The sequence below is a fragment of the Adiantum capillus-veneris genome, chromosome 24 (assembly GCF_014529385.1).
Source record: "Adiantum capillus-veneris isolate H3 chromosome 24, ASM1452938v2, whole genome shotgun sequence".
Classification (NCBI taxonomy): Eukaryota; Viridiplantae; Streptophyta; class Polypodiopsida; order Polypodiales; family Pteridaceae; genus Adiantum; species Adiantum capillus-veneris.
Genome location: NC_140954.1, coordinates 14,192,435 through 14,206,039, shown reverse-complemented (window position 1 = coordinate 14,206,039; position 13,605 = coordinate 14,192,435). Strand labels below are relative to the sequence as shown.

The 13,605-nt window shown below is 42.6% G+C and overlaps 1 protein-coding gene across 3 annotated transcripts; it reads right to left on the bottom strand.

Moving 5' to 3' along the window:
• Positions 1-4,056: 4,056 nt before the first annotated feature.
• Positions 4,057-6,283, bottom strand: LOC147425982 (uncharacterized). 3 transcript variants are annotated; one of them, XM_086498526.1, is made up of 4 exons: positions 5,894-6,283; positions 5,061-5,338; positions 4,891-4,954; positions 4,057-4,802 (listed from the first exon to the last, which is right to left on the bottom strand). In XM_086498526.1, the coding sequence occupies exons 2-4, from the start codon at positions 5,252-5,254 to the stop codon at positions 4,455-4,457; spliced, it is 606 nt and encodes a 201-aa protein (XP_086354652.1). In that variant the 5' UTR covers positions 5,255-5,338; positions 5,894-6,283; the 3' UTR covers positions 4,057-4,454. The 3 variants fall into 3 exon arrangements, with proteins under 3 accessions (XP_086354652.1, XP_086354654.1, XP_086354653.1); XM_086498528.1 differs by lacking the exon at positions 5,894-6,283 and adding an exon at positions 5,669-5,807; XM_086498527.1 differs by lacking the exon at positions 5,894-6,283 and having other exon boundaries at positions 5,061-5,788.
• Between the last annotated feature and the right edge of the window lie 7,322 nt (positions 6,284-13,605).

The following is a 13,605-nucleotide window of genomic DNA, read 5'->3' as shown; positions in this document are numbered from 1 at the left end:
GGGCATTGCAATGGCACAAATGAAAAAGCTTAACAATAGTCATGAATCAGATTGGGTTATAGATTTTGAAGGCTCTCAGGTGACCTTGCAGTGAAATTCCAAAGGCGAGGTTGTCATGGCTCCTTTGAACTCCACCAATCCAGAGATGACAATCAGTACAAGTGAGTGATAGCTAAGAATGCCCCTAAATTAAGCGGATTATTACATTATTTCAAAATAACGACATTCCAGCTCGTGGTTAAACAAAATGTGTAGCTGAAAGTGTTTTTTCAGACTAATCATAAGGTGCAGAATTTGATGGGAGGAGCTCTTAGTCGAAAGACCCTCCATTTGCCTCGAGAACCGTGCTTCGACTCCCCTGCTGGCCATTACTCCTTAGCTGCCATCTAAATCTCTTCTTTAAGCATAAGGCTATGGCATTGAATTGACTCCCAAATTGAATGTTGTTTTCCAGAACCAACAAAAACTCTTCCACTTCCAAAATTTTTATCATTTTCCTTATCAAGTGCATATGAAAAGGAGCAAGAAAATCCAGTGATCAACTTTTGAAATGAAATTCATGCTCACCTTCCATTTCTACCGCGCTTGCCACTTCAAAAAATATGAAGGCGTTGTGTATCTTTGATCATTCATTAAATTTGGAGGTAGCAAACATGGCAATCATTGCTCAAATAAAACTTTTTTTGTTCTATGAATATTGTGAGGAGCTAACCTCCATTGCTCCTCCCTTACTTGGCTCTCTCTTTCTCTCGCCTTCTTCTCCCTCTCTTCCATTCTCTTCCCCACTTTTCCACGCTCGTTCAAAAGAAACCACTCAATGGCATGTCAATTAACTCATCACCCATCCTTCTGACTTTCTTTGGGATTTTATCATGGGCCTTGTTCCCATCAACTCCCCTCGACTTGGCCCATTGGAATTACCTCCCTGGAAATCATCCCCCGAGATAAATGTTGGTCTTGACGCCTTGAGCTCGACATGCCTCGTCCTTTTCAGGCTTCTCGGCCAACTCGGCTAGCCCTAAACGTGTGATCCGCATCGGTGTTCTCAATGAGCAATGTAAGGAAGTGTTGACAAATGAAGTCCTCTTGTCTCTAAATAGCACTAATGAGAGGAAGACCTTTCCAAGCAACTATATTTTTTTGGAGGATATGGTTTCTCAATAGTTTCTCTCTCATATTAACTATATTGTTTGGACTATGGTCATACTTTGTCGATTCGTATAGAAGAATAGTCCCATCACATACGTTCTCATCTTTAGAAATAAACCTTTTCCATTCACCAACATAAAACTTTAAATGAACTCGACACTATAGCCATTCGATAAGCTATGCTAGTAAACTTTTCAATTATCTTTCAAGGACCCACAATACCTTGGAGAAAGCCCTATCGACAAAGAAGTGGACTTGGAGAAACACTGTGTTTCCTTCTTCAAAGGCTCTAAAGGATCTTTTATGCTCTACATAATTTTTAGCCCTATCAACTACTTGTTGAGTACTTCTCCTTGCTAAAGTTGGTATGCGTTGCATCTTGGCAAGAAAGCTTGTCGAAGTAGGGCAACTACTCTAAGAACCTAATCTTCCTGGAGTTGAAGGGTCATACCATAATTCATTTCAAACGGTGTAGATCGAGTAGTTCGATAGTTGACTATCATATGTAAATTCTATCAAAGGAAGATATGTACCCCAATTCTATCAGACCCATAGGCTCTTAACATATCTTCTAAAATTTGGTTCACTCTTTTTGTTAGACCATCCATCTCTAGGTGATCACCATTACTCATATTTAAACTGACATTCAACTTAGCGAGCGTTTGTTGCCAAAAATGCGCTTTGACTTCAATGAAGACACTAGTTGCAAATTGTGATCTAGCGCCCAAAATGATCCATAAGGAAACCGAGCCAAACACAATCAACCATAGGTATGAATTTTCACATCATAATTGGAAGTAGCCACAATAGGATGCTTCTTGCTCAACCATGATATAAATGAGTTGGCAAGCTTGAAGCAAATATCACCTATGAACAAAAGTGTCATCAAATGGATTATCTACTAAAGAAAAGAAGTCCCAAGAGCTTTAATTAACTATATTGATATCATTCCATGGCAATTAAGATCAAAATGTAAGAATGATACTAAAACAATGCATTTCTTTCGCTTGGCTAGAGACGAAAGATGATTAAAAATTGCATCTAACTAGGCTACAATTAGCAATAATGGCCAAGCCATAAGTTAGTGATGCTAAATAGGTTGTGGAAGATTCAAAATATATAAAATAATTTTTGAGAGTTTCAACAAGCTATTACAAGACTAGAAAGGCCCAAAAAAAGGGCCTCGAAATGTGACTGTCTTTGCGAGCGGTGATCGATGGCCAAAGCGGTGATGTTGAGTTTAGATTTATTCTAAAAGTCTTACAAATATCCATTGAAGCTTGGAAAATTTCATTTGGATTTTACAATAATTTTTTAGACCAAACCAGGGCTGTACTCCAGAGCATGGTATCATGGGCTGGTGAATGGATACTTAATTTTGGTTTACCCCATAAGTGAGAAGAAAGAAAGTTAAGTTATACTGGGCAAAATAGACAATAGTGTGCTCTCTCCCAGGTTTGCTGTGTGTGTGGGTTGAGGAAGCATCACCTAAGCTCTTAGAATATGTTTAAGATAATATAGAAGTTATTCCCTCCTTCATTGGAGCAGCTTTGTTTCTCTTACAATATTTATCCATTCCATATTCGCTAGCATATAACTGCGATGACTACTAATCATCTGGTCTCAATCAATCCAACCCTCATAGAATCTCTGTTCTTCTCGTCTTCTCTATTATTGCTAACTGCTTAAGAGTTTGTCTTGCTATTGGTGTTGTTGCATACATTTTTATGTCAAACTACGTGCAACTGAAATGTCTGATTCAATAACATCGATAGCAAAGCAAAACCAAGCCTTAAGAAAAATCTATCCTAGGAAATTGTGGAAGATTAAGCCTATTAATTAGAGCGTAAATAATAATAGTGAAAAATGCTAATTTGCCTTTCTTTTTGGCAACTAACAAGGTAGTAACTACCTTAAAGAAACTATGACTATGGAGGAGATCAAAGAACATGTAACTTTGCATTAAACTGACTTTGTACATGATGAAGCTTGTACGCACAAGGTGCAAGCAATTTTGATGTCATGCTTGACATTATACAAAGGCGCACAATAATCCAAATTTCCAAACAACTATTCAAGCACAATCATTGACTCTTTCCATTTCCTCTCTTCAAATCCGTGGAGAGAGCAAATCTCCAAGCAGTTAAGATTAAAGCACAAGTCTCAGGAGCCTATACATTCTCAACAACTAAGAGATAAATTCTTCCTACAAAAATTGCAACAGGCCACACAAGGGCAGATCTCCTATTCTCAGCTGGCCAACCATCCAGTGAAATGCTGGGCTAATTTCCAAAGCCATCCGGCTAGCTTTCCCCACCATCCCACACTCCCCATCCTACAAGCTCAGGAAGGTTGAGGAAGCTCAAGGTTGAGAAAAAGGGACATGTGACGTGATCGGTCTCGACCACGCATCAAATCAAATCGAGGTCACAGTCACAGTCACAGTCACAGGCCACAATGAGGCTCATCAGCCACATCAAACCATGTAACCCTAACTTTCAATCAAGCAGACGGCCAAGACTCGTCACACTCACCACCTAATATCAACCATGGATCCCCAATAAGAGATCTCATGGTGAGGACAAAGCCAAGGAATGATCTCAATGTGGCACAAGATGGCCATTATATGGTGGGAAGCCCTCAAGGTGTAGCCAAAAGTAAAACCTGCGGACACACACGGCCAGGGAATGGGTAACCGACCCAGTTGTGAATACAGTCCGGAGAGAATATGAGACAGAGTCCATTCTGTAGTCAAAATCCTTTGCTACAAATACATTATCATACAATCTACAGGTACACCATCATACACTTGTCAAATAACAATTGAGCCAGTCCAAATTAGCAACCAACTATAGAACCAAAACATGTGAGGTCACAAAAAGCCTGAGCCACTGTTGCAAGTCATGATGACCTAAGAATGCAAAAATGAGCTCGCCTTCAATGATAGAATTACAATAGCTTCAGATTTGTACAAAAATAGGGGTGGTATGACAGGGAGATTTGGGGTCCGTATCAAACACTTCTTGATATATATTCTCTTCAAACAAAAACCGATCCGGAGCCCATCTGATCGTGGCTGGTTTGATCAAGATTTCATTGCGACTGACCCAGGCCTCTCAAAATTCGATAAGCTAGCCTCTCACAAATACACAGCTAAGAGTGACCCAACTTGTAAAGATTGACAAGAAAGGGGTAAAAGAAATTGCTATCCTACATACAAACATCTACAGGGAAGCCATGGTAGATAAGCTGCACAATTTACCAAAATGGCCCCCGGGTAAAGTAATGTTAGTGGGGGAGGCTTGCTATGCTATTGCAGGCACATGGCGTCTCGTGTCACGGCTTGCACAATCAAATCCACGCGTGGGACAATCAAATCCCTCTACACGAACTCGAGGGTTAGCTCTATAAATTGGTGCTGAAGCCGTCGGCTTAGATTGGACAATCGTTGGTGAGGGTGAATCTAGTCTCTTGTGGGTAAACTCTACACCTTGTACAGTAGGGTTAGCCGGCGTACTTGCACGTGGTAAACGCGTTTGCCTCTGCTGAATGAACTCCACATCATGTACCATGGGGTTGCCGGCTCGGCAAGGGGGTGATCCGGAAAAGAAAGGCGGTGATGATCCAAAATTTGGAGGATTAAGAGAGGAATTCTGCAAAATTCACAAAGGACAATCAGCACATATGAATGAAAGAGCAGAAAGTCATCGGTTTTGATGGAACATGGAGGCATTTGGGTACCTTACTGCGGAGAATCTCCATAAGTTCAAGATTGGTCTCACAATCTAGAGAGGATGGTGGCACACTGCACCATGAGGGTTGCAACAGAGAAGCAAAATTCAAATCAGAAATCAGCACCATTTCAGTGGGCAAGAGCAAGGAACGCACAATTAGCCCTCTACGGGTATTACCTTCGCCGAAGCCAAAACGGCTTAACAGGCTCCCCAGATGAGAATGAGAGTGCAGTAACTCGTCGGGGCTTCGGGCACAAAACTTTGTCTTCTATTCGCTCTCCAGGGCAGACCGATCTAAAATTTGAGGCCTCCAACACCTCCGGTCGCAACTCCCTTGGGCTCAACACTGCCATCTTCTGCACAAGACCCATTCTTCTGACGCAAGAATCCAGCTTGAGAAGTTCGTGACTTAACAATCCACTTATATATACAAATCACTTCTCAAAGCTAGGCGCCTGCATCGTGCATCACCCAAAAATATCAATGTAAGTGGGAAATTCTGAGTATATTTGCGACCACCACCCAAGAAATATCAATGTCAGCAGGAAATTCAAAGTGTTCTTGAGACCGTTCACAACTCTCTCTCTCTCTCTCTCTCTCTCTCTCTCTCTCTCTCTCTCTCTCTCTCTCTCTCAGACACACAATGTAAGGAGGAAATCCTGAGAATGCCTGGGATGGTGCACACTGTGAACACACAAACACAACCAGTGCCGGTAAGCCACATCAACACACTACGATCTTCGCACGAGGTAGGAAAGCACGCGTGCGACTACACATCCACATACGCTGCACCGTCAGCTGCCTCTGTTGAAGGGACGCAACCCTTTCATAGAGCTTCCTCCAACACTTGTAAGAATGGCAAAAGAAGACCAGCGCAAACAAGCCTATTCTACAGATGAGCTACCTTCCACACATACAGAGGACCTGCCAAACAAATGGCTGGATAAAGACTAAAGATCCACGAAAGCACGCACGCAAAGACCTTGGAAGGTGCGAAATGGGGAACGCACCTGTCGATCATGAAGAGGAGCCGATTGTGCAGTAAGAGATGTTTGCAGCTGCGGTAATGGCGACGAGGACAAGACGAGAAGGGAGGTAAGGAGGGGGCGGACCATGACAAGACAGGAAAGGCTAGAAATGCCTCGCTTTTCTGGCCAATCTTCTGTGCAGGGACCTGACGGCACTGGGAGGGGCCGGCGTGCTTGAAAGGGGAGAAAGCAGACAAGGGGAAAATACAAAATGATGCTGCGTCTTTGTACTTGTGTGTGTGTGAGAGAGAGAGAGTCTATAGAGAGAGAGAGAGAGAGAGAGAGAGAGAGAGAGAGAACCGCAACAAAATACACACACAAAAGAAAATGTAGTAGTAGGTTAGAAATGGCGAAGCGCGTGGGAGAGAGGGCGTGGAATGAGTGTGTGTGTGTGTGTGTTTTTTTGAAATAGCCTCTCGTTTGTGGTGGCTATGGCGACCTTTGACACAGCAAAATCGGGAGGAGAGAGAAGAGTCGTTGGTGGGTCAACCTCCCTCTGTAGAGAGACTAGCAACTTACTAACCACCCACTACGCCTTGACTTAACCCTGGTGAGGCTTTCGGCTACCTGAGTTAAAATCCAGTAGCCACCAGCTCAGCCTTAGCTCACAATTTGCTCTTCAAAAAGCTGGCCCATTGCCTTTTCGTTGCTTTGGATCTTGCTTTCTCACTACCTATACCCCTAAAGAAGATTTCATAATCCCCAAAAAGCTGCATATTGTGCCCCCTCCCTTTGCCTCATGCTCACAGCTAAAACCTCACCGCAGCGGGAGAACCTGATGTGGCAAACCGTTGGAGCAAATGCGTAATAGTAGGGCTTTGTACATAGTTGGACGCTGCGGCCTGAATTTTAGGGCAAAGCTTGAGGGTGAGAAAGCGGATTTCCCTGCAGAGAGGAAGCTTGTGTGCGCAAAGAGGCCTATGCGACAGCTTCCTTATTTCCAGGCAGCACTGCACTCAGAGTACACGTGCGCACCCTTTGAGGGAGGCACAACATACCTAGCTAGGTACGATTGGGGGCAGAGGACCGCCGGCCCGGTGGCCCCCAATCGTACCTAGCTAGGTATGCGGTGCATCCCAAGCAGAAGCACATGATGTAATGCATTGTATGAAAAACACTGAAAAAGACTCCGTTTTCCTACATGAGAAAATTTATAAATCTTCTTGTGATGGGCCACATGTTATACGGCCACCTCTTGTTGAGACCGGGCGTCAGCTCCCTTTCTACCCTCGGCGCTAATTGGCACGCTACCCTTGAAATGGGATCAAGGGTGGGAAATGTTGAGCCTTCACATAATGCGATTCAGATCACCAATCTCTAGATCTATAAACTCTAGAGGTCATCAGCATAATTCTCTAGTGCCCAAATGAGCTCTTGACAGGGCCGGTAATAAACGTGCCCGATTCACTTTGCATGCGAGCCCCCAATCCCATTCAATGTTAAATAGAGTTGAGGCATGTCTATTGCCTCCACATCGTGCACTCACAGCAGTTGGCAACAAAGACTTGTACAGATTTTGCAAACAATATATTAGCCAATACAAGTTACCTTTATGATAAGGTGAGTGGCTCTTGTCTAATCGTTTCCCAGCTTCAAACCATGGCACTTGCATTAGGTAAGTGGAATACTCAAGTTCCCAAAGCAGGAAAATCACTCACTCTTGTGGTAGGCTCAAAAGCCTTCTCTTTTTTCTTGTCCAGCGTATGAAAGTCACCACACCCCCACGCCCCTTCCATTTAGTTTTCCTTCACCTTGCGTGAACCCAGCCTTAGGCTAGGGTCATTGGGTGGTTGAGGTAGTAAGCCCCACTTAGAGGTATTGTGTCCTCATGATTTGCACAAAAAGGCGAAAGATCATCACGGAACCTTAGAGCGTCTAATCACGATCAACCTGCTTGGGAGACGATTGGCCACTCATGTTGGGTAAATGGCCAATTTGCCCTATTCCATGTCTAGCCACCCACTAACATACTAACACTCATTATTGAGTCACCTCTTCATCAAAGAGAATCAGGAACTTCTAGAGTAGCTACAATGATTGCAAGCTAGTGCTCTACCCATCTCTCTCGTGCTCTCTCTCTCTCTCTCTCTCTCTCTCTCTCTCTCTCTCTCTCTCTCTCTCTCCATGCACGCACCCACCACCATCCAATGGTCAGAGGTGATGGCTCAATCTTTGCATCTATGAAGCTTGATTCACATGTATGAATGTCCATGGAGCTTAGGATCTATTCAGAGAGAGAGAGAGAGAGAGAGAGAGAGAGAGAGAGAGAGAGAGAGAATTTTTTTAGATTGACATATGCAATTGAAAGACCATAGGGAGATAGACATGCCAATAACCACCCAACCATACCCATATATAGGTCCTTGGCCCTCTGGCTCTAAGCTATATATAGCCCCTGTACCGCATGTGTATCCGTCTGCCCTTGGCCAAGGTCGTGCCCTCCTATAGTCCTACCCTTGGCATGACATGACTCCCTCCTTAGAGAAGCATTTTCGTCCGCGAAAACAAAAGTGGTAGGATCTTCATAAGAAGACTAATGTTTGCCATAGTGGTATCCATGATGGATCCAGCCGTTTGTTTGACCGAAACATGGTGCAATAAGAGGTCCAATATAATCAAGAATAACATCTTGATTTTGCACATTGTTGTCCATTTGCAACCATCTTGTGTTACCGGTTCCAATCCAATCAGAGTGTGTAGACTCCATTTAGAACGCACATGAGCATGCTAAACGAGTTGTCACAACAAAGATGTACCTGAAAGAGTACCGCTTTTTACATCCCATGAAGGTAACTTGTTGACATAACTCATCATCCAAGTGTATGTCCTTGGTTTGTTCTCAAATTCCATAAGTAAACAACCGCACCATAACTAGTGTTCAAGGTTGAGGACCTAACTTATACATGAAGAGACTAAACCTAGTCGCAAACATGCTTTATTTGATGGTAAGCAGACTCCAAGTAGAGCAATAAATGCTTCTTAATTGGATTGCTTGGTGCTAATGTACGCACTTTGTATATCCTTTAGCACAAGATTACACTTTGTAATCTGCCTATCCCCTTGGATAAGTGACGGTACTGAGGTGTGTTTCCCCCATGGTTTACAGACAGTCTTCCCATATGACTGGTAAACAGGGATCAGAATATCGTACAACATTGCTGAGGAATGAACAATGTCCTGAATAACCATTGTGGTTAATTTTAAAAATCCACAAGCACCCAAACCGAGCCATGACCTCTATTGGTCATTCGTAGACCCAAAAGTAATCTCATAGAGATACTGCATTTTGCACATAGAGTGAAAAATACTTGAAAAGCAACAACTTGATGAATACGCATGTCGTTCCAAATCAGCCTTTCCTAAACACTAGGGCCCATAACACCTAGTGTGCATGCATTTAGCAAAAAACAGATCTGAACCTGTATATCCATAATCGTTCGTGCCAATACTTATGGTGAATGTGATTCTCCTAGCACACATTGAAGAGGAGTGTAAATAGTTGCAAGAAGAAACTGAATACTTTCTACTGTCATCATTTGCAAGCCTTGCTAAAATTTATGAACCATAATAGAAGGTGAAACAGAAATCACTCTTAGGTACAAACAATGAAAATTTTTCATTAACAACTCATAGCCTTGCTATATGTATAAACAACCATCTGTAATGTTGTTTACCAACACTTGTACCGTAACAAGTCATTCTAAGTATCCAAGAATTTTTGGCCACTGAAATTGCTCCTGATACATCGTGTGAAAATGGTCTAGAAAACAGATTTGACCAGCACCTAGGGACATCGTTGCGACACATAATTGAAGTAGCAGCGCCAGTGTCTGTCCCAGAGACTCATATTCTCCACATGTGGAATATGTCTCAGGTAAGGATGTTTGAAAAAACGTCCTTCAAGTACGAGATGTACTTGGGTGTGGAGGTAACTGTAAAACATGCATGCAACGTGAGTGAGAGAGACCCTCATTATCCATGCTCCACACTGGCTAAACCGAACTCCTTGAGTTCATAGATCATATTGTATCCCATGTGACAACATGTGCCAAACAAACCCTACAAGTGGGTCTATAACTGCATAATACAGAAACTTATTTTGGATGTCACAGCCCAAATTGCTTCGCTCCTACATGACCTGGTCATTTCTCTTAAGAGCAAAAATGAAGGAGAACATAGTTTGCACATCCTGCCTCAAATTTCCCGCATGCAAATGCCTAGGAACATTAAGTGAAATTTAGTGAAATGCAAGTAGTATTGCACATGTAACCTTGGGTGTTGCCTTTGCAATCTAGACCCCTTGGTTAAAATCAACATTGTCAAACCCCTTGGTTAAATTTTGCAGGAAAACTGCTCAACTTAATACCCAAAAAATGACTAATGGCAAGACTCTTGCTTGTCCATTATAATCGATGGGTATTTAACCAGATAGAAGTGTGAGATCTTGAAATCAATCATTGATGGACCATAAATAGATTGCTCTTAGCCCTTTCTGTTTGCTCTTAGCTCTTTCTGTCGTCTCGTAGCCCTTCCTGTTATCGTATTGACATAAAAAGATTTCAAAAAAATATCATGCCTAGTTTCACCTTTCCCGCATAGAAGTTGGGAAGAGAGAGAGAGAGAGAGAGAGAGAGAGAGAGAGAGAGAGAGAGAGAGAGAGAGAGAGAGAGAGAATGCTAGGCTGAGGAAAACTCCTTATTCGAATGTGTTGTATGTCTCGTGCAGATAACTCAGTGCAGACCATGTCTGCGTCTTAGCTTATCCTATAAGCGTACAACAGTGCATGTATATCACGCCCTCGGAGAGAGAGGTATCATAAGGCTCATCTTGACCGACTTACCGTGTATGTGAACATGACTGTATCTGGGTGCATGTGTATGGCACCTTGCCTGTGATTAAACATAAAAAATGTTTGAAAACATCAATAAATGAGCTTGTCCTTGGCAGAGTAGCTAGTGCTAGAGCAGAAGCATATGTAATGATGGGTGTTGTACGGCCATCGTACTAGTATGCCATGCATAAATATAAAAAAAATGGAAGGATAAGCCCTTGGCTGTAGTAACAATCTCAACCATGTGAGTCGTTGTATATGTGCCTTGCACAATTACATTATCATGGATACATCATAGTGTGTTGTTACGTACTATGAGCTTATATCCACATAGTACCAAAGATGTATGCCATTATCATCAATTCTCAATCAATTGATAATAACGTGGTATAGAAGAGAAGCCGTGCTTCCTTTGCTTTGTATAGTAGCTTCTTATGTAGTCTGCCCAAGCACTTTTCTTTTCACAGCAGAGTGATCTTTTCCAAAATGAAAAGTAAAACATAAACAAGAACAAACATAACTTGAAAATTGACTAACCTTGTCGGCCACTTGTGGCTAGGTTTCTGAGAGTTCGCGCGAATCCGGCTCATATCCATATAGGCGAATAACTTGAGAGTTGTGTGGGATGTCCCGCAGATGCCATCTTGACTTGGTTTGGTGTGATCCTATTGAGAAAACTTGCAGACATGTTGCAAAGACTCCCAAATTCGTATGCTGATAGCATATGCCGAACTTTGGAAACTGCTATGCAATATGTTTGAGAGCAAAGCCTTGCTTCCTAGAAGTCTATCAGTAAGATGAGATAGAACTGATATTGAATGCTCATAGCAAACATGTACCTATTGACTGCCCTTGGCAGTGAAAGTCATAGCATCCTATAGTATGGTTGTTGACGTGGGATTTAGCTCATAGCTATGGACTTTGCATGTCCCTTCAGGCTATAGATTCTTGGGCGTGATCAGGCACCCAAGACATATATAGATAGGAATGTAGTCCATGGTAGTCTTGGTGGACGGAGCCTTGCTCCCTGGGTAAAACATGATTCAGGTACCCCTTTTTGAATCGACCTTGCCGACATGGCCTATGTTACTTGTATTGCTAGGCAACCTTGCCTTGTTGGAGCACCATAAAGCCCTTGTATGAGTTAGCTTTGTTGGAGCCTTGCTCCTTAGTCCGAATTGTGGTAACAACCATCTTAATCGAACGAAATGAACTGACCATGGTCATAATTGACCCGTAGGGAGTCTCTTAGGGCACCATGGCCAAGAGTAAAATAAGTACATGCTCCCTGCAATACAATCATATACATAAAAGTGATGAAAAATACAAGAAGGTGAATCTCAAACCTTATAATCATCCATGATGGAATATTTGATAAAGGCTGTTCATGCGATGCCCTTACTGAGAATACTTTGCATGGCTTCTTAATGGTGTCCCGATCTCTTCAAATAGCCTTTAACATGTAATGAATTCCGTTGAACGTCCTTGAAACTTATGAAATTCTCCTGCCTACTGGCCTTGCCATCGTATGAAACAATTAAGGTGCAATCAAGAATCGTCATGGGGCTCGACTGCTCTACCGCATGGGGCGCGTCTCTTAGCAGGGGGAGGGTACCCAAAAGCGGGTGCCCTAAAGCATAACAAAATTTATGTAATGGAAATGGCCTATGAACTTTGAGAGTAGCGGAATTAGGAAATTAGGTGAAGCACTTTGAGAGATTACTTTGTGAGCATAGCGGGTGAACTTAATCGATGGTGGCAACATAAACATGGTACTTAGTTAACTTGGCATGAACAATACTTTTGCGAGAGAGAGAGAGAGAGAGAGAGAGAGAGAGAGAGAGAGAGAGTTTAGAGAACATGACAATAGTTGAGGACCAGATTCATATGGAGCCGGTCCCCCCTCCAATAGGCATTTGTATTATAGTTTCTCCCATCAAGAGAGACTTGGTACAATACAATGTTTGTGTTCCTTGTAACTTAGGTGATGCAATGAAGATGGAAAGCTTTATGCATCACAAGCATAACATAAACTTGAAGAAAGCATTAACTATCCCAAGCCTCAGTCCTAAGGCCTTAAACACCTTCGAAGGTCGAGAGAGCTAGTGGGGAATGAGGATAGGGAAGAGGAAGAAGAAACATTCCATAGGAGAAAGAAATAGTCCCTCACTTATCATTACTCTTCTTGCTAGCATACATAATAGCATAGTAATGAAGATGGAAAAGATGGCAAGCTTAAGCACTGAAGCATGACTCTTGGTTGGATTTGCATTCCATAGCCAAGAGTGTTGGTGTAGGTTTTCACTCTCACAAGCTTGGAGAAGGAGGTGGTGTTCCTCAACTTTCACCAAGTGAGAATGGCCTTCCAAATGAGTGTGTGTGTGGAGTATATCCCCCTAGCACCCCCCTTGCTTTCTTGGGGAGAGTTGCAACCTTTCCACATGTTGCAAGCTCATTGGACCCTTCTGCCCCTAGCTAGTTACATGCATCATGCAATCAAGTACATGGGTAGTCTTTTGACAAGTGTCCTTCTTAACCCTTAGAGAGAGAGAGAGCTTGAAAATATCTAGATATTTGCTGGATGGAACTAGAAGCTCATTGGACCCCTCTTTAGCCCAACCAATAGCATTCAAGCACACCATGTGGTTAAGCTTAGTGAGAGTCTGACATGTGTCACATGTGCTCTTTTAGAATTCCCATAACTTTGAGATTTTTATGCATAGGAAGTTTCTCAAGAAACTTCCTCATTAAGTGTGTAGGTTCTTTTTTTAACTCAAGTATCTTGCCCCCCATGCATAGGAAGCTTTTCAAGAAACTTCCTCATTAAATGTGACAAGTACCTCGAGTACCTTAGTCATCAAGC